The 24,713-nt window shown below is 32.0% G+C and overlaps 1 protein-coding gene across 1 annotated transcript; it reads right to left on the reverse strand.

The window, feature by feature from the left end:
- Positions 1-9,205: 9,205 nt before the first annotated feature.
- On the reverse strand, positions 9,206-24,436 carry LOC106688028 (protein GPR107). The gene is made up of 13 exons (XM_014432287.3): positions 24,245-24,436; positions 24,051-24,161; positions 17,836-17,990; positions 17,385-17,536; positions 17,211-17,296; positions 16,916-17,020; positions 13,684-13,817; positions 13,463-13,612; positions 12,185-12,302; positions 11,325-11,455; positions 11,087-11,228; positions 10,725-10,882; positions 9,206-9,625 (listed from the first exon to the last, which is right to left on the reverse strand). Exons 1-13 carry the CDS (start codon positions 24,326-24,328, stop codon positions 9,502-9,504), a joined length of 1,650 nt encoding a protein of 549 aa, XP_014287773.1. The 5' UTR covers positions 24,329-24,436; the 3' UTR covers positions 9,206-9,501.
- Positions 24,437-24,713: the final 277 nt, after the last annotated feature.

Below are 24,713 nucleotides of genomic sequence, written 5' to 3' on the forward strand. Positions count from 1 at the left end.
CAGTATCCATTAAGCGTTTGATTTTCCAGCGAACAGGTTCGTTTTTATTCTTTTTTTGTTTCCTTCCCCTTTCTTTATTTTACTCTTACCCCTTATTTTCTCCACTTTTAACCATTTTCCTTACCCGCGTTATAAGTTTTGTTCACTATACTTATAATTTGCCTCTTTATCATCTATTATTGTTACATATATTTTCTTCCTCTCAATTTTCATTTTCTTTTCATATTTCAATTTTTAAACTAATAATAACTAATATGTTCATACTTCTTTGCATTATATAACTTTATTTTTATTTAATTTCCTTAATTATGTTATTTTACCCACTTTTTCAATTACCTATGTATACATTTTATTTCCCGCTTCTCTCATCACTTCATTTTATTAATTCTATTTTGTAAAATTATTCATTTTATGTGTAAAATTATTCTGTTTATACTTTCTTTTTTCTTTTTTTATTTTTCTATACTTACTGTGGTTGTTATCTTGTTCTGTTTTTAGCCCTGAAGAAGGCTAGAAACTCTAGCCGAAACGTTGGCACATTAAAAATAGGTTAATCGAACTTATTTATGCTTATCATAGACCACACCCCCAACCATCTTCTCCTCGTTCATCATCCACGGTCAACTATCTCTCATAATTACTAATAAAACATCATTTAAAGTAGAGTCAATTTTATAAAATATGAGCCCTAGTATAGCTTTTTGTGTCCAATAGTTCTCGAGGTACAGTTTTTTAAAGATCAACATTTTATGCAATATATACTGAAAAATCATTAGTTAGTGAATTTATTACGAAAACCTTCATCGCAGGAACCATTAGACGCACATCTGTACATAGACATATCTCTATTAGCACTCAAATTAAAGCTAGTTTAATGTTCTCTAAAGTAGTTTATGACGTTTATCTTCTTAGGAGAAGTAGTAGTTCAATGATATTTGCCAAAATAAATTAACAAGATGATGACTACCAGTTATTCGGACGAAACGTTTAGTTTACGAAAAACTATATCTCAGGAACAATCAAGCTTACAGACGTCTGCCAGCTATCGAATTAAAGATAGTTAAATACATTATATAGTAGTTTACAACGTTTATCTTCGTAGGGGTAATATTTTTTATATTTGAAGTAGAATGCATTTTGCATGTGAAATTTTGTCCGAACAACAAGAAATCAATTTGTTTTAGCAAATATCATGAAAACTACTACTCTTAGGAAGATAAACGTCGTAAACTACTTTATAGTACATCATACTAGCACTAATATGAGAGCAAATAGACATCTGTACGTCTCATAGCTCCTGAGATAAAGATTTCCAAAAATAAATTCACTAACTATTCATTTTTCAGTATATATTGCATAAAATGTTAATTTTTAAAAAACTATATCTCGAGAACTATTGAATATAAATAGCTTTGTTATGGCTCAAATTTTAATAAATTTACTCTACTTTAAATGAAAAATTATTTTTTTGAAACAGGTGCCATTTTTTATTCCCCCTAACTTGGCAGACTCATCAAATTTCACTAGTAATTATACCTATTTTCATTAAAGTAATCAAAAACTTGAGTGAAATAACTGACTTTTTCCTCCTCTTGGGCTCTTATATTATAAGAGTTAAAACTAGACTATGAATTTTGTACAGTTAAAAACACAAAAACCTCCCGCCAAAAACCAAAGTTGTACAAAATCCTGCAATAAAAATACAAAAACTTTATAAAACACCTGATAATAATAAAGGCTAAGGGAACCCAGAGGTTCGATGCCGATACCACCAATCGTTCTTTACATAATCGGTCGAGTGATGCCCCTCCAAACCCAAATCTACTAATCAGGCTTAACGCAATCCTCCCACTTACGTTTCGGTCTACCTCTCGGACGTTTACCTCTCGATAAAACACCCAAAACTTACAATAATTAATTTTATTTATAATGGAAAAAAGCTTGCCTAACCTTGCTTGAATTAAATTAAACTACTAAATACTTTCTAAATCTATACAAATATAAAAAAAAAAAACTAAACTATTCTTATTAAAAACCTAATTTCTGTCCGTAATTGAAGAGTTATTAATGAAGCTAATGTTATGAAATGATTCTATATTCCTATTAGGCTGGAATTCTATTTCCAATTGAAATATTTCCAGGTTATTGAAATAACCTCAATTTAAGTTTTAGAAAACATATGCAAGACACTATGTAGAAAGAATTAGTATTCTTTTAAGCGAAATTCCGTTTCAATTATGCATTTACATGCCAATATATTACTAACCAAAAAATTAACAATTAATCAGTCAATTTTGAAAAACTTTAAAAAGTTTGATTAAAAATATGTCAATAACGAACGGACCAATATATGTTTTTAGCATCTTTGTGCTAAGATTCGACCATTCCCATTTATACATATAGATGATGCGATAAAACGGTAATTATGGTGACGCATTTGATAACAACTAACTTCGCTGTATCAGCGTTAATACTTGTCCAATTTAGGTGATTTTTTCCCTATTATTTAATGCAATTTTGCGATCTATCCTATCTCGTGTATATACTACATAAAATAGGAATAGTTTTTTAATAATAACCATCTCTGTGCTTCAATATTATCACTATATTCAAACAATTCAAACAACGACTGACTTATGAAAGTGCGGTAAAAGATTTCTTAGAAGTGGAACAAAGTTGATATTCTTTGCAATGTAAGGCAATCCATATTGAATTTGATGTTTGCCTAGTTATCAACAGGTGACCAACGTATTCTAACCATGGTTGGGGGTCAAGTTTTTCATTTTGAGGGACCGCCACTAAATGAAAAAGTCAACGTTCCAAGGCCGGATTCGACCTGCGTCTAACCCCTGAGCTACGGACGGAGTCATGATAATCGCTTTTAGCACCTCAACAAACTCTTAAATACTTATTTTCAAAAAAATCGGGAAATAAAATTTTTTAGTCTAAACTCAGCCCTACATCGATCGGGCCATACTAGGCAGTGGGTTAGGGCTCTATAAACTGCACCAAAGGACAGGTTAAACAAATTAGAACCGGAGATCTAAAATGAAATGTGTGATTTTTTTCCCAATTTGAAACCCACATTTCACCCTAATAAATCATCTCCATTAAATCTAAGTTTATTTGAAGTCTGAAAGAGCAGACATTCAGCTTTCCAGCGGTTCTATTAAAGTAGAAATCGGATAAAATGCAGAGGGTTATCAACGATTTATGAACAATTGGCAGTGGGAGAAAAAAATATCGTCCAAATAAATGGAGCTGAACATTTTCTAATTTTTAGTTTCTCTGAAAAATGGTATTTGTTACTTTGAGACGGCGCTAAAAACGAATATGATTTAATTTTTCTTAAAAAATAATTTTCTGACTTACTTTACCCTGAGCCACATAAGTTTTTACAATTTCTTGTAAACATAATATAGCTTAACAGAATCAGCAATACGTTTTTCTTATTCCTGGGAAAGAGACGAATCGATTGGTGTACAACTATCGTGAAAAGCTCCTACTTTCTGAACTTAAAACCAAAAACACTCAATTTTGTTAATAACTTTTTTTCTAACCCTAGAATTCAGGGATTTCATTAAATTCCTTCCTTCCTTACTTTCTCACGGTAAAAGGAGGCGTTTTGAATAAACAACACGTAAATCGGTCTACTGATTCAAAAGCTTTTTCTGGACAAAAATTCAACCATTCCCTTTTATATATTTAGATTATATATCAAGGTAAACAAAAAAGATTTTTTTGTTATTCTCACTAGTCACAACAAAGTCAGACGGAAGAATAAAGGACTCGAAAATTCAATTTACCAATAACACAAGCTAATCAAGGGAGACTTTTTCATATAGTTACCGTAAACTAATGGTTATTATAATTTCAAGAACATTCGTCACTTATGTTATTTCTTTCAGATTGAATTCTACCTTTTATATTTCAATCAATGCACTAACTCAAATTTTCAATTTTAAACTGTAAATTAAATAAGAAAAAATATTGACATACCTGCAACTATATTCGTATAATCTAAGAAACATAGTTCAAACATTAAATTTTATAATTCACTTCACCTATGAATATATCGGTAAGTAAAAGTACAAACACTTTTCACAAATGTACAACTGTACAACTACAAATGAACCACCCGAAACAGACCGAACAAAACTAGACTAAGCCGACATTATAGAATCGAACGTAGAGTAGATTAGATTAGCTTCTCTATGTTCTCCTGTTACCGCCACTGCAGGCTCTAAAACAGTGTTGAAAAAAATATATATTCAAGTTAGTATAATTGGCTCTATTTTTAAGTTTATTTTTTAATATTTCGAATTTTTGGCAATTATGTTATTCCAATTGATTTTATAACGAAATTATTTAACATTATTTGAGATTAAAAATACTTTTATATGAATTAATGCAATAACAACAAAAACTGGACACCATTCCTTGTTATTTTATTTATTTATTTTTTATTAAAGTTGCTGCTTTGCTTGAATAGCACCTGACAAAAAAAGATATTTTTTTTTCTCTTTTAAATATTCTATAGTTTGTAACGTATAATGGAGTTAATTTGTAACAACCCAAGGCCTCACGTACACTGGGAGCAGAAAGCAGCGACAAGTCGCGAAATCAGTACGTCCGAATTTGCACGAACTGGTTTTCTGATGAAGAGTTTTTCGTTTTTACAAGTTATCACCTTATTAATTACAATAATTATCACTTTTGAATCATCGCCTTATCACAACAGGCCATATCGACGAAGATGGAAAATGTGGCTGAATCTCATTTACAATAAAAGAAACGAGTTCAGTGAATATTCTCGTTTGTGGCCTGATCTTCAAATTGACGAAAATCACTACTTCTTCTATTTCCAAATGAAAAAGGACATATTTCGACACATTCTTGACCTTTCTTCTAAAATACATTTTCATAGCCCAGTTGTCACTCTCTTTTTCGAAATCGTTCGCAATTAAATCCCAGCTAAATGGGATCGGTTCACTCTCCGCACCTGTTGGGAAGATAACAGTACGGTTCTAGTGGAGGCGGTCCTCCATCCAGCCATGTGTTTGGATCGCTCCTGCGTTTTTGAGCGGATTGATTTATCTTTACACTCCCAGTTGCAAAAAGTTGCGAAATTGATTCGTCCGAATTCGCAAGAACTACCCATACACGTGGCTCAGTGGGCTACCGCGTCTACTAGTATTGTTTGTCAGTTTTCGTCCGAACAGGTGCGAAAAAAAGAGAGTGACAAATGTACCTTAAAACGTTAATTTACCTTGTCGAGGAAAGGAAATATCTGTGAGACCAAAAGGAAACATTCGGATGTGGAATGTACAACAATTGTGGTAGGAGGTTTAGAATGAAATTAAATTAAAGGTGGTCATCGTCGATTTGAAGATCATCTCACAAATGAGAAAATTCACAGAAGAGCCATCTAGTCTACCACGATTCCGGACGAATACTGGGCAACGGGCAATAGGCATTCGCACGATTTTAGCTTTAGGGAAGTCTGTAGGACTACCTAAGTCAACGGTATTACATTTGGAATAGGTCCAATTCTAAATAAAATCACAATTTGTCCTAGGGACAAATACTTGTTTAGTCAAAATAGGCACATAACACCTACATTCAAAAAATAAAACGATGACTTGTTTCATATTTTTTAATAAGACCAGTTCATTACTTGCGGAAAAAAATCCATAGAATTGTGTGTCACGCTAGGGATGGACAGTGAAAATGAATTTGCTAAAAACTGGGTGTTTTACTAGTTTTTTATCCTTATTATTCTTATAATATATTATTCTATTTATTCTTATTAATTCTATGATAAAACACGCCGATAGCCAGTTTTGGCTAATTTTGTAATGTTACTCGCTTTTAGCGAGTTTTATTGTTTTTTATTTAAAACACTCCTCTACTCACTACTAATAAATGTTTTTAAGGTAAGATAAAATTTTACTAGATAAGATCCTCCTACCATGAAATTTCAGGAGGAGGGGTAAGGAGGTTTCCTTCTAATTATTTTTGGTGTAATGATTTCTCTTTGGTGAAATATTAACACCCCGTCACCGTACATTGACCAATATCGTTATAAGTTAACGTTTTAAAGGTACGATAAGAAAAGCTTCCACCGAGCGTATGAAAAAAAGAGATATCTCACAGACTTTTCAAATCCACTTTGACCATGGCTGATTTAATGTTTAGGATTGTCTTTAAAAGTTCACTTCCACCATGTTTGAACAGTTCTGCAGACAACCCAAGTATCCCACGAGCTTTATGGTTCTTCCATTGGTCGATTGCGTCAGTGATCTCGTCTTCATTTGGCGGTTTTAGCTCCACTCCATATTCTTGCTCAATCTGGGTATTCTGCCCAATAGTTTCTATTCGACCATTTTCTTTTTTATTATAAGGGTTTCCAAAATGCCTTCTCCATTCTGACAAAGTTATTCTTGGTGGGAAGAGGGCCATCATCACTCATACACATGGATAATTGTGTTTGGTTGAAATGTTTTCCATTTCTATGAGATATTTGGAAGAATATTCTGCATCCCAATTCTCATTTATTTATTTTTTTCAAATTATTTTCTTTCTTCAATACATTTTCTTTGCCCCTCTTCTGTTATTTCAATACTCCTCCACTGTTCGGTGATCCAATGATACTAATATTCTATTACACCCACACATACCAGACACAGTTTATAAATAGTACACCTTGAACCATTTTATAGAAAGCCACATCGGAGGGGTTCTGTTGTCAGCTGTATTAATAGAAACAAGACAAACAGGTAAGGGATAGATTTGGTTTATGGAGTATCTTGACATTAAACTGATCCGGAGGTTTAAAAATGCCCTTAGAACAAGTTGACTGATTGAAATTGGACAGCAGCCATCTAGGAAATTCGATTGACAAGGAATACTTGAGGCAAAGTGCCACACAATGGTCAACACTTATTGAGTGGATTTTATAAAGAGAAAGGTTTTTTCTAGGATGATATTAAAAAACAAAGAAATTTTTTACAATTTTAGCATTAGTAATAATTAAGGCCAGCAAAATCCAAAATATGTAAGGACTATGTAACCGGATGTACCTTATTTCCCCATAAAGACATTCACCTCACCTCATCGATGAACCATCATCCAAATTGACTGCATTCTTTTAAGGAGTGGACAAGTCAGCAGCATAAAGGATGCCCATATATTTAGAGGAGCAAATATTGATAGCTGCTTCTACTTCAGAGTAGCTTGTTTTTAAAGATAACATGCAGATTTTTTTTTACAACTTTGCAGTACCCTTGTGATTCAATTTTAAAAAGTTCAGAAATCTTCAAGTTATTAAAAAATATGAAGAAACGCAAAGTCAGATCTATCTTTCTAGACTACAATCAGAATTATCTATGAGCAATGATATTAACAAGGATTTGGCTAGTTGAAGTATTGCAATAGCAAAAGCTGCAGAGGAAATTTTAGGGCAAGTCCTGCTAAGAGCAAGGCTTACAGGAATTCTCTTTTCAGTATTGTAAAGGTCTATTGTTTAAGTGTTAGTTTAAACATTTCCTCCAAATGTTTTCTTTCCTCACTTCGGTCCCAGGTGAACCTTCATCCAAGACACTATTCCTCTCCTATGGTGTCCCCCAGGGTTCATCACTACCCCCACCCTATTTGTCTTATACTATACTTTGAACAAAAGAGATTAAATAATAACAGATAGGATTAATAAAATAAAAATTAAAAAAAGGAAAGCCAATCATGATACTTATTTACACTTTTTTATTTACAATTATACAAACGTAATTGATACTATTATATTCTCCCTCGACAAGGTCTCTGTACATTTTAATAAATAATTGACTAGTTTTTGCTTTCTTGAATGTAATAATAAATTGTAATTATTGCTTGTTATAGGCGATTAGAAACTGTACCTAAAGCTTAACAGTGATTTGAATGTGTCATTAACATTAGAACTAATTTAATACAATATAAAAGTAGGAATGTTTGCAGTAAAAGTAAGCATGGAAGCATCTAACTTAATTTTATCCATTATTTAACAAAATACCTAATAATGCTTAAATGGCATTATTTATAAAAATTATAATAGTTTATTATAAAGTCAAATATATCATTTATTTACATGGCATAAGCAAAAACAATGTTTTCTACTTAATCGCTCTTCAGCTATCTGAAACAGAGTTTAAGTCTTTTCCTCGCTCAATAGGACATGATGGATTAAGTGATATGACATGTCTGATGTTAAAACATACAATAGATCATAGGTTAGGGATGGTTGATAACCTTGATAACAAAACAAGAGACTGAATGATACTGGTCAAGATTTCAGGTTTGATTTAAAATACATATTTTCCAATAAATGAAATAAGCCATATAAATGTTTGCTTTACTTAAATAAATTTAATATTCTGAGTTCTGTTAACTGAAAGAGATAGTCTGGCATGAACTTATGAAAGTTATTGAAATAGATTCTTTAATATATTTATAACACTAGAAATTAAATAAGCTTTACAACTTCTCAATGCTGAAATAAACTTTCATCTGAACTGTAAAATTAATAATACACTAAACCATAACACAAATAAAGTTCTACATATGGAAAAAACATAACAAGTAATTAACTATAGTACTTTATTAAATAATGTTCTTTATGAGAATGGTATAATATAACTAAGTTGCATCAGAAATTCTCATTTATAATTTCATTATTTTTAATGAAATCTAAACTTAAAGAATAAAACGATCTGAGGAAATCATAATGATCCTCTCTTTAATGAATCAGTAAACCACTGTATATTATTTTTGTAAAAGTTTAGCTCATTAAACGAGACTGATTTAATCAGAGTAATACAATATAAACTTGAAATAATTAATACAAATAAATTGATAGATAATTTGCACATAATCATTGTATTGCATCCACCGTATATAAATCCAACACAATGAACAGGAAAATTAAAAATCATTTGAAAAAAAAACTGAAGAAACTACAATATTTTTTTTCATAAATTAATTAACATGTACTTTATTTAAAACACGTAAATTTTAAAAACAGAAAGCACTTTGGGGTAAATGGTAAAATAAGAAAATATTAACATTTTCAACAGGAACAAAAATAATTATATAGCATTTTTACCTTATCAATGAACCGTGAGAAACTCTCTTATCATTGTTCATTTTGAATAACATCATTAATATGTTTTATATAAAACGTTTTTAATAAAATATCACAAAGAGAAATTAATTCATAACTCATACAACCTATCAGATAATGAAGTCTTTTAATTCTGAAAACATTTAAAGAGTTCTGTAAATTTTAACAATACCAAGAGCAGTCATAAAATCAGTCCAAGATCCAAGGCATGGGTAACCATGGCACCACTGAGATGACAGAGTGGAATCTTAACATTGGCTTAAATGCTACATTAGATGCCATTGCCTCATGTCCGTATCAAATAGTTAATAGAACGATTATCAGAGGAATCGACTTATAAAATAATATTAATCATATTCGTGGCTGCTTTCCCTTTTTGAAAGCAATAAGACTTCATTATCTTCTTCGCCTTGGTCATTACTTATTCTTGAGAGTTTGCTTAAACCTTCTGTTACACCGCATTGACTCACACTAAAAAGGAAAACATTCTTTTTAGAAACAATAGTAAATGTCAAGAGTGACCTACATCACTGAAACAGAAATACAAAATTTATAGTACTTTGAGAAATTGTTGAAAAGTTTAAGAAACTTGGTCTATAAATTTTTTTTTTAAAGCGTAAAACTGAAGAACTTTTTAATAATCTTTTGTAACCAATAAGCAAAGGATGACCTCTGCTCTCAAACAGAGTAGGGGTATGGCACTACATGCCTTTGGTTATAGAAAATTCAGGAAAATGGTTAAAAATAAACAGTAATAAAGCAAAATGGTTCAGAAGACAAAATATCAACAAGATCTCATCAGTAATTAATAACAAGTAATAACAGTATTTTGAAAACACAAACAAATATAAACCATCATAAATGATAAAATATGTTTTGATTTAATATTATTTTAATTAATTATACTATTTCATATCACTTCTAAAAACCAATAGAAATATGCAAAAAAGTATAATATTGAGCATTATTAATACAGAGCAGAACCCATTTACACAATGGTGTAAATCATTAAAAGTTGATGATCTAAGGAAAAAATGTTTGGCTACAGAAATAGACTATTGGCAAGGAGCGACAGGAATATCCAGAATCGATAAAGTGAGAAATGTAACGGAAAAAGAAAAGATGGAAGTTGAAAAAATATATTCTGGAAGAGATTGAGGAAAAGACACATGAAGTGGAAGTACACTCTAGGAAAACAGATGTTAATAGGGGATGAGGTAGACCAAGGAAAACCTTGAACAAGGAAATAGTGATCTGGAAGGAAGCCATCTAAAATTTATTGTAAGGAAATCCACAACTTGAGTGGGAAATCCAAAATAAAAATTATATTATTATTTATTTTTTATTGCTCCAAAAACAAATAGGACCATGTGAAATATTTTAAAACACTAATTTTAATAATACTCGGGTAAAAATATCAAACAAAATTTATTCAACTTTTTTTTGTAATAAAATAAAATTAGGAAAAATAATTATTACTGGACAAAAATAGAAATATTTGCACTTTGATCGAATTGAAATTGACTAAAGACTTATAGAGAAGATAAATATTCTAGTTGGCATAACTTACACAATATCCATATCTTCGTCGTCATCTTCTGTGCTTACTTGGAAATATGGATTCGCTGACGCAGGTCTAAACTTATAGCCAGTGAGAACATAAAAGACATAAGTGACCATTTCCCTAAACATTTCATCCAACCATTCATACTGAAAAGATACTGTCATCTGCAACATAAAATACTAACTGTTAAATCATGAAAAAATCTTTATCAATATAAATTCAAAAACACTAATACAGACTCTCATTCATAATATCATTATATAAATCAATACTTCATCATTAGACAAAAGTTTAATTATGAATCACATTTAAATAAAAATTAAGATGAAGAATAAATCAACAAAAACTTAAATAATTCATCAAAGTACCTGAAGGAGAAATACAATAATTCTTGTGAAATATATATAACAAACTATCATAATGTAGAAATGTCTAAATAGTTTTAACTTTCTCAGATTCATCGCTGCTTTTCCATCAATCGTAGATGCTTCTTGAAGATATCTGATTGACCTAGAAGAATATAAAATATATCACTTACCTTTTCACTCAATTCAATGAGGAAATAAATCCATAGATATTATTTCAATAATACATCAGTAATGTTACCAAACAACAGGAAACAGAATAGCGCCACAACATAGAAGATCAACTAGTATGAAAACATCAAGCCATGTTTTATGTTCCACATCCCCTTCTTCTGATTCTTCAATAATTATTTTAACCACATTAGCCAACACCTTCAAAGAAATATAAATGTAAAATTAGCTTATAGAATAATAAGGACCATTATATTATTGCTTGACCATTTGTTTCAACCAATTTTTTAATGCCGAAGGAATTCAGTGGTGTGGTTTAAAATTTTATGATTGTTTTGTTTAAGTCAGAATGTTTAGGAGTGTTACTGCTCCTATCAGAGAATCGACAAGTTCACCTGCAATGAACTTGAAATAGAAAATAAAGAAGCAGGTATTCCATTCATTCTTTATTTTTGTCACGGTGTTATAGTAGACACTTATTTATTTATTCAGTAACTAGTAAACCCACAGAAAGCAAAAATAAAGATGTCCCCAAATTATTGGATTGACTATATGAATGGATACTAGACAAAATAAATAAAGCTTAAGACATAATTTTAATAAATCCCAATTTTATAGCGAATAAAATCATGTACATAATCTAGGTTATAATAATGGCTTAATATTAAATTACAGATTTAAATTCACATTAAATTATTAAGCACAATTAAATTATTTTCACTTGGCTAATTTACCTTCAAATGATTAAAATACAAAATATTTTAAAAACTTACTTATCTTCACAACACTAAAGAAGACCAAACAATACCATTTCAGAGGTAATTCAACTTTATAATAATGTTTAAATATTAAATACTTTTATTTCTATAAGCTCTAATACATATCAATTTATAAAATCAAAATAGTCAGTCAGCTTCTTTAACAACATACCTGAAGTGGAATCACAATCATGAAGATTTTTTTATCTCTTTCCGATAACAGATGTTTTATAAAAGTCCATCCAGTGCCAATTAAAACTATTGTTATGAACAGAACTGAGCCTTTCAACCTAAAAATTATGATAATGAAATTATAATTAAGCTCCTAGACAATAAAATCTATAAGTTAAAAAATAAAATTTATTATGTAAATAAGAGCCTGGTCTTAAGCTACAACTGTTACGAAATAGTATAACAAACATTTTATATGGTTCTGGATTTTCGGGAATTGTATCAGTTGAAAAAGATAGGACTATTAATGTGGATAGGTTTTGTCATTAGTTTTCTAAATGCATCTAGACAGATTTTTTCAACGACAATAACTAACTTGTGAGTCATAACTGCAAATTTATGAAATGAAGATTGAAAAAGGCGCACAATAGGCTGTAGTGCTTTAGGCTACATTAAAAAAAAAGTTGAAAAATTAATAAAACAATTTATTTGAGATTTAATCAAATCTTTCCTTTTATATTCTTATTTTTTCTTAATATAATTTGTATAACATTAATTTATTTTCCTTGCAGACAATTCAACGGAATCCTCCCACATATAGGAGTTGACAATTTTCAATTATATAAGAAACAGAAACTTATTCTGGATTAGGAGGAACTGCAAATGTCATTAAACCAAACCCAACATTACTAAAATAATCCTGGAGACGGCACCGGTTTTTTATTACCATTATTATTATTTTTTAGGTGTAACCTGTAACCAAGGAGACTTTGCAATCATGAAAAAAATACCCGCTATATCATACCCGCTCCCAACTAATTCTCTTACTTTTAAATATATATAAAAATAAATAATTAAAATAAAAATCCAGTCATATTTTGACCTTTTTCTCAAATTCAATCTTTGGATATAAGGTTATAACCATGGGGTATAAATGTAATGACCAACAAAATTTTCATTGAAAATCATCTATCTTAAAAAAAAATTTGAAATTGTTCAGTACTGGTAAAATCGCACATGATGAGTAAGAACCAAATCTCACCTCCTGTGCACAAAATATTGAGTAAGACGAGTAGGATGGACATGATCATTAGAACATAAATCTCGCTCCGTGTATGGATCATAACTTAAACCAGGAATCACTTTGGCTTCGAGTCCTGTTCCTAACCACTTCTCTTTCTTTTAAATATATTTTTCAAATTTATATTCCAAAATTGTAATAACCAAAAGTTCTTATCATTTTATAAAAATTTCAAACATACATGTGTTTCACACTTACAAATGGGTGATATAAAATAGGATCGCCCAGGCAGCAACATGTTCTCCTTTAGTTTCAATGAAGTGGTAATTTATTGCATGGAAGAGAAGAGATAAAGACTTCAAGTAGACCAAAACTGCCATTAAATAATGTATTTTGAAAACAGTATGGCTGAAATCAAAACATAAATGAAAGATCGTTTCAATAAAAGTTAATTACTGAATTACAAATAAATAACTTACTTGCTTTTCACTAATATAAAAACCCAGAAACACCCAGAGAGAAAGAAAAGAAGAGACATCATGAAGTAAAGAGCTGGTAACGGCATTTCTCCAGCTGAGAGGTAGTTTTCATTGTTCCTTTCTTCTATTTCTATCTGATAAATAAAAAATAAAATATAAATATAACATGTTAATGTTAAAAAAAAAGAAAAAGTATAAAGGAAAATTTGGCTATGAAATCACAGAGAGAATCTAAAAGAGGAAGATGAGTATCAAGTGGCTCCTAGGTGATCAACATATTGATTATCTATAGACAACATTGAAATATTGCTAAATATATGGTGCCAAAATTGCAAAATATATTGCATCAATCTAGTTAAATATACTTTGTTAGGCAAAAAGAGTTTGATTTTTAATCCACTAAATGTTAAATATAGCATTGCCTGTGATATTACAGGACTAAGTTGATTCAGCAGTGTTTTTAGTCATACAGAGTCATCATATTTTCTAAGAACATATTATCAAAGAAGGGTAACAAAGGATAAATTAGAAGAAAGGAAATTTATTTTAGAACTCATTGAGATATATGAAAGTTGATAAATTTTTCAAAACATAAGAAATAAAGAATATAGTAAAAAAAATAATTTTAAAATGAACAATAGAAAATCTGCTAAATCAACAATAAAACACTGAGATTAATACTTGAAAAAGAGATGCTGCTTCTTTGCTAACGGTATGAGGAGATATTTTGGTCAGGATCATGCTTAACTCTAGTTTTCCCCTTAATTAATCCTTTAGGATCCAGCCGCATTCAAGTAGGCAGTGGTGTCTGTGCCCTAGTGCTTCAGCTGCATTTACGTGGATAATGAAACCTGTACTCCCTGAGCTCCAGTTTCATATATGCGGACTGAGTTTAGATTTGAGAAATCAAAATGAATATATTGATAAAACCATGTTTTTAAACAACATAATGATGATCTCTATAGTTTACAATTATATTATTTTATGTAATTCACCTATTTATTTTTTATCTGATTTTTTATTACATAAATTTTAATCTTTAAGGGAAAACATTAGATTAAAGCTGAAGTATTGAACAGTCCAGTCCACTATGGAATTTTCATTTGTATTTTGTAGTTTTATTTTTCCAAAAATTTAATTATTGTATATCTTGTTTTTTATAATGTTTCTAAACTAATAAAAATATGGTTTTGTAAAGAATAATTCAAATTTATATCCCCGATATGGCCAATAGAAGAAAAATTTGTGAAAATTACAGTGATATTGAAAGTAGTAGCGATGAATTAGAATTTGAAGTTAATATTGAACATAACATAAATTATATAGACACTCTTAGCCGTGATAACGCAAACAATATTTAACTAAGCTATGAATCCAATTATGATATTGATATATTTCCTGTTATACGAAGATTCAAAACTGCGAGGAAAGCAATTGTCAAAGAAATAAATTTGGAACACATGAAGTAAATCGGAAAGAATTTCTGGCCTTCATTGGAGTGATCTTGAATATGGGAACCACACAGGTTGCTTATCTCCAGGAATATTAGTCTACCAAATTCACCAGTAAAATTCCATTCTATTCCTTCATATTTTTCAGAGGTAGATTTCAACAAATATTCTGGATGCTTCATTAACAAAAAATGCAGCAGTAGGCAGAAATGGGGTAGATATAGGGAAATATCAACATTCAAAAGGCTAATTACTTTTTGCAATACATCAACTCAAAATTGTTTAGACATTTTATAGCTTATCATTCGATTTGCAGTCAAGAATCCATTATAAAATTCAAGGGGAACATATGTTTCATTTATTTATATATATATGTCATATATATATGTCATATATATAAATAATTATAAATATATGTCATATATTTATGACATATAACCCAGCTAAACCCACTAAATGGGGAATTAGAATTTATGTTCTTGCCGACTCAAATATCGGTTATTTTTATTCAGTTTTGCCCTATTAAGGCAGTATTACTTCTGAAAATCTCATAAGACCTGATCTGGCAGTCAGTTCCATAATTCCCTTAAACCTGTATAGAAAACTATTGGACAATGTTCCTAATGCTAAAGGTTATTACCACATGCATACCGACAGGTATTATACAAGCATACCTCCTGCTGGAAAACTACAAAAAATGAATTGTTTCCTAACCGGCACAATAAAAATGAATAGGAAATATTTACCAACGGTGATAAAAAAAACTGAGATTTTTACGAGGCAGGAAAACAATGGCCTGCAGAAAAGGCAAGACCATATTTCTTGTATGAAAGGAGAAAAGGATTGTAACTTTGTTAAGTACTTGTAATGAAGTGGATTTGATATCGGTTGATAGAAGAGTACGTGGAGGTGAATTAGTCAGTATTGTAAAATTGTTATTGATTAAACAAAAATAAGCGTGGAGTAGATCAGGCCGACCAATATGCTGCAGCAACGTATTGTTTTTTGAGAAAATTCCTGAAATACCGAATAAAACTATTTTTCCAGGGGATGGAAATGTGTATAGTAAATTCATACATATAGGATACTTCTGTTAAAAAAATAAATAATGAAAAACCTATGTCATATTTGAAGTTTGTAAAATTTTTGGAGGACTAATTGATTAGGAATTTTCATCAAAACAGCACATACCAAGAATACATTTACACACCGAATACGAAGAGAAAGCTCAACAACCACCTACACATGATATATTCTGGAATCAAGAAAGATTATATAGTATGTTCTAATACAAAAATTCCGGACAAAAGACGGCAGAACCTTAATTTTTGTGATACCTGTATAGAAAAGCCAAGATATCGTATTAGCGATTGCTTCGGTTTTGAGTTACTAGTAGATAACGTCCATAAAGGTGCCGAGTGCAAAGAGTTAAGGATAATCACTTTATAGATGCTGGGTGTGCCCTATGAAGGCCTCCCTAAAGTTGATCCATGGCTGATATAAAAGAATAAATAATTATTTACCATTGCAAACCCAGGTCCCAGGTCCAGAAGATAGAGTGCAGTACTTCCTCAGAAAATAAAGAGAAAAATATTCGACTCCAATAACTGGCAGTTAATTAAAAAGTTGAATTTGTAGCATACTTGGATTAAAGTAATTGACAATCTAGCTTATCTTTTCGCAAATAATTTTTAGATTTTATAATGAAATTTCAATAAAACTTATTTTCTACATAAAACCTTTTCTAATAGCCAAGTAGAAAATAAAATAGGTGTACTTACATTGAAATCAACTTCAACACTTTGACCTTCAACATAGTTGGGGCAACTATGAAAATAAAGATTATAAAGGCCTTCTTCTTTTTCAGTGGCGACAAATATGACGAACTATAACATAAATAATTTGTGTTTTTCATTATTTAAATTATTGGATTGACAATAAAATTTAATCATTCATAATATAAAATGTTGACAATACAATCATTAAAAATATATCATGATTTTTTAAAATCAAACATGTTTGATAGAGTTTTTATAGGTTCATTAAAAATACATAAATAATAAAACATAAATTTACATTAGTATTATATCCTTGCTTAGTTTGAACAAGAGGTAGGTTCTGTGTACAGTGTTCATTAACACTATTTCTTTTCTTCCTTTGACCTACAAAGCAAAATAGGCAATGAATTATTATTATTATTTTAAATTAAGATAGTAATAAAAACAACAAATACACAAAAATAGTAATTACTTGAAATAACAGCAGATTTAATTTTATTATTTCGTGTATTAAACAACATCTGATCACTGAGGGAGTCTCTTTTTGGTCGATAGCTAAGAAGTTGAGATCTATTTTTGAATATGTATAAATTCATCAACTCTGAACTACAATTTATGTTTAAGCTGAAAGAATATTAAAAAAATTAAAAATGTTCACATTTTTCAAACAAAAAGTTTAACAATTTATCAAATGATAACATGTTTCTGACGATAACTATTAAGATTTACAAAAATGCATGTTAAAAAAATGATATTCACAAAAAAAAACATTATTATTATAACAATTATTTCAGAAAAAAATGATTCCTAATTTTCAGAAGCTTGTTAATTTTTAAGGTGAATAAAAGGTTTCAGTTTTTAATGCTCTTTATGATTTAAGTAATGACAAAAATTAATCGAACAAATTATATAAATGTACTTACACTTTGTTTTTTCTGTCAATAACAAAAAATACTGCCGCCATATTATTACTTGGGAATGTGTTATCACTCTGATGGTCCAATAAACAATGATCCAAACGGCCACCAATATAAGGGTTCATAGCATCGTTCAATGTTTTATCAAGGCTAAAACCAAACTAAACAAAAACCAGACAGGCATATTAGTTTGTATGTGTGTACATGACTCAGATTAAAATAATTTGATGTTTGTTAAATTTTATTTTATTTTTTTAAAGGGAAAATTACTCTATTGAGAACTTATCATCCCTAGAGAGGGAAAGTCAAGATTCTTTTCTGTAAAATAAATACTGAATAAATGATCGAAATCAAATCCACAACATTCTGTACCAAGCACTCAAGGACCCTTGTCCCACTTTTCTCAGTTAAAATGACCTCTTATTTAATAGTAACAAATAAAATCGAACGCCAATATGAATTTACAGGCATGGTCACAACAAGTACACAATTATGATACAAATAAAAATAAATCATGAAGCCAACAAATTAAATTCTTAATGAAAACTAATTTCTTGAGCAAAAGGATCGAATGTTTTAAAATGTAAATACCTTAAAACAGAAGGCAACTACGATGTGATCACAAGACCCCCACCCCTGGACCTCAGGTAGTCAACAACAGCTCCCTAGTTCTTATCTTCAGCACAACTCAAGCCAAGATGATCCCTATCACCAGAAGTAGCAACACGACTTCAATGACCACTTGGCAGTGGTGCAGCAAGCAGCTCTACCACTGCCAAGTGGCCATTGAGAGACACGGTGGGGGATCACCTCATGCCATTGCTCCTATGTATGCCATGTGGTCCATGAGAACTGTCACTGAAGCATTGTGTCCAAATTATACTGCATAGTGTAAGCTGGCCCACACCAACCCGGCATCCACTAGTGCCGTAATTTTTTGGTGCAGCAAGCAGCTCTACCACTGCCATGTGGCCATTGAGATATGTGGTGTGCAATCTCCTTATGGCTTTGCTCCTATGTGTACTATGAGCACTGTGCCCCCTTTAGGCCTCTTAGTGTATGGTTGTCCAACCTCACCTGGCACCCGTAGAGCCATAATTTTTTGAGCTGAAGGTTCTGATGTTTTATTATGTATGTACCCTTAAACAGAAGACATCTAAGATGTTGTGATCAAAGGACTTCACTCCTAAACCTCATGTAGTAAGCTACAGCTCCCTAGTTCTTATCTCCAGCACAACTCAAGCCAAGATAATCCCTGTCGTCAGTAGTGGCACCACAACTTCAATGGCCACTTGGCAGTGGTGCAGCAAGCATCTCCAACACTGCCAAGTGGCTATTGAGAGATGGGTATGTGATCTTCTTATGCCTTTGCTCTTATGTATACTATGAGCACTATGCCTCCTTCATACTTCTTAGCATTCAGTAGTCCATCCCAACCCGGCATCCAGTAGAGCCATAAACTTTTCAGCTGAATGTTCTTATGTTTTTTATGTATGTACCCTTAAACAGAAGACAACTAAGATGTTGTGATCAAAGGATTTCACCCCTAGACCTCAGATAGTAAGTTACAGCTCCCTAGTTCTTATCTCCAGCACAACTCAAGCCAAGATGATCCATCTCGTCAGTAGTAGCACCACAACATCAATGGCCACTTGGCAGTGGTGCAGCAAGCATCTCCACCACTGCCAAGTGGCCATTGAGAGATGCGGTATATGATCTTCTTATGCCTTTGCTCCTATGTATGCTATGAGCACTATGCATCCGTCATACTTCTTAGCATACGGTAGTCCACCCCAACCCGGCATCCAGTAGTGCCATAATTTTTTGAGCTGAAGGATCCGACCTTTTATTATTTTGGTACCATTAAACAGAAGACAACTAAAATAGGATCACAAGACCTCCCGCTAGACCTGAGGTAGTAAGCTACAGCTCTCTAGCTCTTATCTCCAGCACATCTAAAGCCAAGATGATCCCTATCATCAGTAGTAGCACCACGACTTCAATGGCCATTTGGCAGGTGGGAGGCAGGTAGCAAGCAGGCAGCAAGCAGCTCTACCACTTCCAAGTAGGGTTGGAAAATCGATATCGATGTTATTGAAATATCGATTTTTGGTCTCCGATTTCAATGTAATATAACTATAATAATATATTCAGGAAATATTAGTAGTAATACTTATTAGATGTTTTATAATATTAATATAATTTTTTGAGCTGAAGGATCAGATTTAATATCTATCCACCTTTAAACAGAAGACAACTAACATCTAATTACAAGACCCCACCCCCAGACCTCAGGTGAAATCTACAGCTCTCTAGTTCTTATCCCCAACACAACTCAAGCTACTTAACCTCCCTAAGCCTTTGCTCCTTTGCATGACATGTGGTACATGAGTAATGTAACCGGAGCACTGAGCCCTCTATATGCAGTGTAGAGCAAGGTGGTCCACCACACCCTGGCAACAAGTAGTGTGATAATTTATAGTAACAAGCAACTCCAGTATTGCCAAGTTGTCAATGAGTGATGCGGTGTCGCTCCTTTTTATGCCATGTAGTGCATGAGCACTGAGCCCTCTTTATGATGCTAATAACTTTATTGGTATATGTTTTGAAATGAATACTTGATGGTTTGAGAGAAATTTTGTCACAGAGAATTGCATTAAATTCGTTTTTAGAGATGACTAGCAGACCCGGCAATGCTTCGCTATTGCTATATTTGAGCATTTATATAAATTAATTGAACTGTATTGAAACTTTGATATCAATTAATATATAAATGAAGTAGTAGGAAGTGACTATAGTAATATAAATGGTAACAGAAAAATTGGATGAAATGCAGAGGAGTTATGAACGATTATATGAACAATGGTCAACCGGAAATTTCTAATTTTTAATTTCTTTGAAAAATTGTATTTGAGGGTTTCAGACGACTCTAAAAACAAATATGATTTGATTTTTCCTAAAAAAAATTTTTTTTTTTACTTTACTGAAATACTCATTAGGTTTCTTTAATTTTTATAGAATGTACATTCTTATGGACATAATTTTCTCCCTAGACCTTTATATTGTTCCCTACCAATCCACACATCATACTCAGTCCACTGATACCTGGCTAGATGTATATATTATTGATTCCCCACATAACCTTTTATCCTCCTCCCAAATTTCTATGTCATTTCTTTCCTCCCATGACCTAATCAGAATTTCCTACAACATTCCCACTCCCTTGCTTATGCCCTATTTAGTTGGCGAAACCTTGATTCCTTAACCATAGAAAACATTGGTCCCTACCTTGACGAACTTTCCCTTTCCTTAGAACCCATCTATTCACTTCTATCCATTGATGACATGGTCGAATGCCTATCCTCAAATCTCCTTAAATTCCTAAACCAACACGCTCCTCTTAAAACCCATACCTTCAAACGCTCTCCAGCTCCCTGGATCAACTCAGAAATAAAAAATTTAATGAGAAAACGAGATGCTGCCAGAAGACGCTTCAGACGCACCTGAAGTTCAGAGCACTATTCCACCTTTAAGTCTCTCCGAAACCTTAGCCAGACATCCTTACGCCGCGCCAAGGAGCAGTACTTTCACAACATCCTATCCCGAGCACCTGATCCTAAATCTAAATGGATAACCCTTAAGAACCTCTCCGTTATCATTCCTAAGTTCTGTCCATACTACCCAGTTGATCCAGACGAGCTTAATACTTTCTTTGTTGCTCCTCCTCCTTCAACAACCTCATGGGAATTTTCATCTCTTCACATCCCTGAAACACTTCACATCTTTGATCCCAATAACATTTATTTCCTAAATGTTTCTCCAGATGATTTAATCTCAGCAGTCCTCAAGTCCAGAACTAACGATTACGGCCCAGACAATGTTCCTGTAAAGATCATAAAACTTCGTCTCCCTGCCTATTTATAACTTCTCCCTTCAAAATTCCGTTTTTCCCAAAGCCTGGAAGAAAGTCCTCATCTGGCCATTGAACAAAGTTCCTTCTCCTTCTTCAGTTTCCGACTTTAGGCCAATATCCATTCTATCCAATTTGGCCAAGCCACTAGAAAGATTAGTCCACTCCCAACTCAATAATTTTCTCGAGCAAAAAGCTCCCCTTAATCCTTTCCAATCCGGTTTTCGCTCCCAACATTCCACACAATCCGCTTTATTGAAAATTTCCCAAGACCTCCAATCTGCTATAGACAACCATCAAATAACAATTTTAGTTCTTTTTGATTTTTCTACGGTTTTTGACACAGTTAGCCATAAGATTCTCCTTAATAAACTTCAAAACCTTTCCATGTCAAATAGTGTCCTAAAGTGGTTCCTCTCCTTCCTGTCCCATCGTTCCCAAACAGTCGTCATTCCGAACAAACCTCTTTCCTCTCCCCTGCTTCTGTCACAAAGTGTTCCTCAGGGCTCCTCACTTTCACCAAGCCTTTTCTCCATTTATATCAATGATCTTCCTGATTCCATTCACCACGCACAGTACCACCTATACGCAGACGATCTCCAAATCTATCTGTCCTTCCATCTCTCCGGAATGCTTGAGGCCATCCAAAAGATACAGGAAGATATTGACAGCATTAACGCATGGGCATCTAACAATGATTTCAAGCTGAATGGCAAAAAAATGAAGGCCATTCTTAGCGCCTCCTTCATACCCTCCCTTACTGTCCTCTACTATTCCTTAACAACCAACCGATTCACTTCTATCCTACAATAAAAAACCTTGGTGTCACCTTTGATCAACACCTCTCCTGGAATAACCATATTTCCCAAATCACACACAAACCATAACTGTACTCAAACAATTCCAAAAATTCCATTCCTCTGGACACACGTCAGCTCCTAGTATCCTCTCTCGTCTTCCCCCACTTTGACTATGGATCCTTGATGTATGGAGGGCTATCTGCAGGACTAGAGTTGAGACTGAAGATACTCATGAATTGCTTTGTAAGATTTATCTTTGGGTTCCCTAGGCGCTTTCAAGTCTCCCGCTGGTATTCCGAGTTGAAGTGGCTCTATCCAACCTCCCGAAGGCAATACCTCTTTGGTGTTTTTCTATTCCAAGTTCTTAACATCAAAAAACCTACCTATATCCTAGATCTCCTCACTCTTCGTTCATCCATCCACTCATTAAACACCAGATCCCATCCGAATGATTTATATATGCCCTCCTATAGAACCTCCTTCTTTAGCAAATCCTTCGTCATACGTGCAACATCCCTCTGGAATTCTCTTCCCATCTCCATTCACCAGTCCTCATCCATTCTCTCCTTTAAGCAACACCTATTCCTTCATTTATTGAATAACCAAACCTCCACATCTTTGTAATCAAATAAATAGGCAGGTATTGATTAACATTATTAACATTATAAACAGTAGTAAAGCCAATATACCAATGTAATTTCATTCTCCTATCTGAAAATTTGTAAACGCTCGCCAGATAAAAATCTCACTATATGAACCATGTATTTATTCTTAGGGGACATATGTCCCAGAATAAAGTTATTTTTTCATTTCATATTATTTCACTTTGTTATTACCAAACACATGTAATGACAATAAATTAGTTTATTCTGACTGTAATGCACAAATAATAATACAATAGTCTACTTTGCCTTGATTTATTTAGAATAATAAACAATATATGGTTTTTAACAAGCCATTAATTCACAGACACACAAACAATAATAATAATGAACTATACTTTATCAACTAGGGAGTTTTTTTTTTTCCTATGTATCCTATAATACATAACAGACAACCAAAATACTATCCACAGTTCAGAACTTATGGAAGCAGAAAGTAACTTAGAATAGTAATTGAGGCTAAACCCCAGATCAATACTTAAATGATAAATACGACTGCGACCCATTTAAGGGCAATCAACCTGTCACAATTTTTGATATCAGTGAATGGATCCTTTTAAAACAGGCTTTACATATAGAAGCATACAATAATATATAAGTCATTTTCAACTTCATGTAGGTGGGAAAATGTTAAGCTTCATTTCAAAATACTAACCCAAAGAAGGTATCAGACGCTCTATGATCACAACTCAGGAAGATAAACTTCCATTTAACTTACATCCGAAGCACTAGCAACCACATTCACTGATAAATTATTCTGAGTACCATTATGAAACCATAGACCACAGCCAACTGCTTGAAAACAAAGTGATTTTAAAGGTTTTTGTAATAAATCAACAGTTCACATACCTTATCATTATCAGCAATGTTGTCAGTATGGAAATTCAGCAATTTAACTTCTAAAATTCCACCTTTATAAAAACCAAACGTACTCAAAGCTATGTATTGTCTTTTATCATTCTGAAACAATTCAAATCATTAAATATTAAGAATGTTTAGTGGAAAACCAAATAAAATCATCAAAGGTCAATATTAATACTAACTTTTATGGATAACTTATGAATTCTAGCGAAGGATAAATGAATAAAGCAGGAAATAAATAAAAAACTCAACACTTTTAATTTCATATTAAAGACTGATTAAATAAATATTAACCAAGATAACTCCAAAATATTTAACACAACATATAATTTACTAAAATGTAAACAAAGGACATCATGCGATGCCGATATGTACTATCGGTTCAAAAGCACACTTATTTCATACACACTACGGTTTTCTTTTTATTCTATCTCACTACTACTCAACTGCTAATTAAATTATTTAAATATCATATAATGAATTAATATTGTTTTTTAAATTATTTTAAAAAATAAACTGTCATAATATATATGTAATTCAGACATGAAAGCGGGGGGGGGGAGGAGTACTGACTAGAATTGGATTTTATTTATTGGTTTTCTAAATAAACATTCTGAAGAAATAGTATCCGTAATTTACTTGAATTATTTT

Source organism: Halyomorpha halys, unplaced genomic scaffold (genome assembly GCF_000696795.3).
Source record: "Halyomorpha halys isolate HHAL.00 unplaced genomic scaffold, Hhal_1.1 Scaffold1041.1, whole genome shotgun sequence".
NCBI lineage: Eukaryota > Metazoa > Arthropoda > Insecta > Hemiptera > Pentatomidae > Halyomorpha > Halyomorpha halys.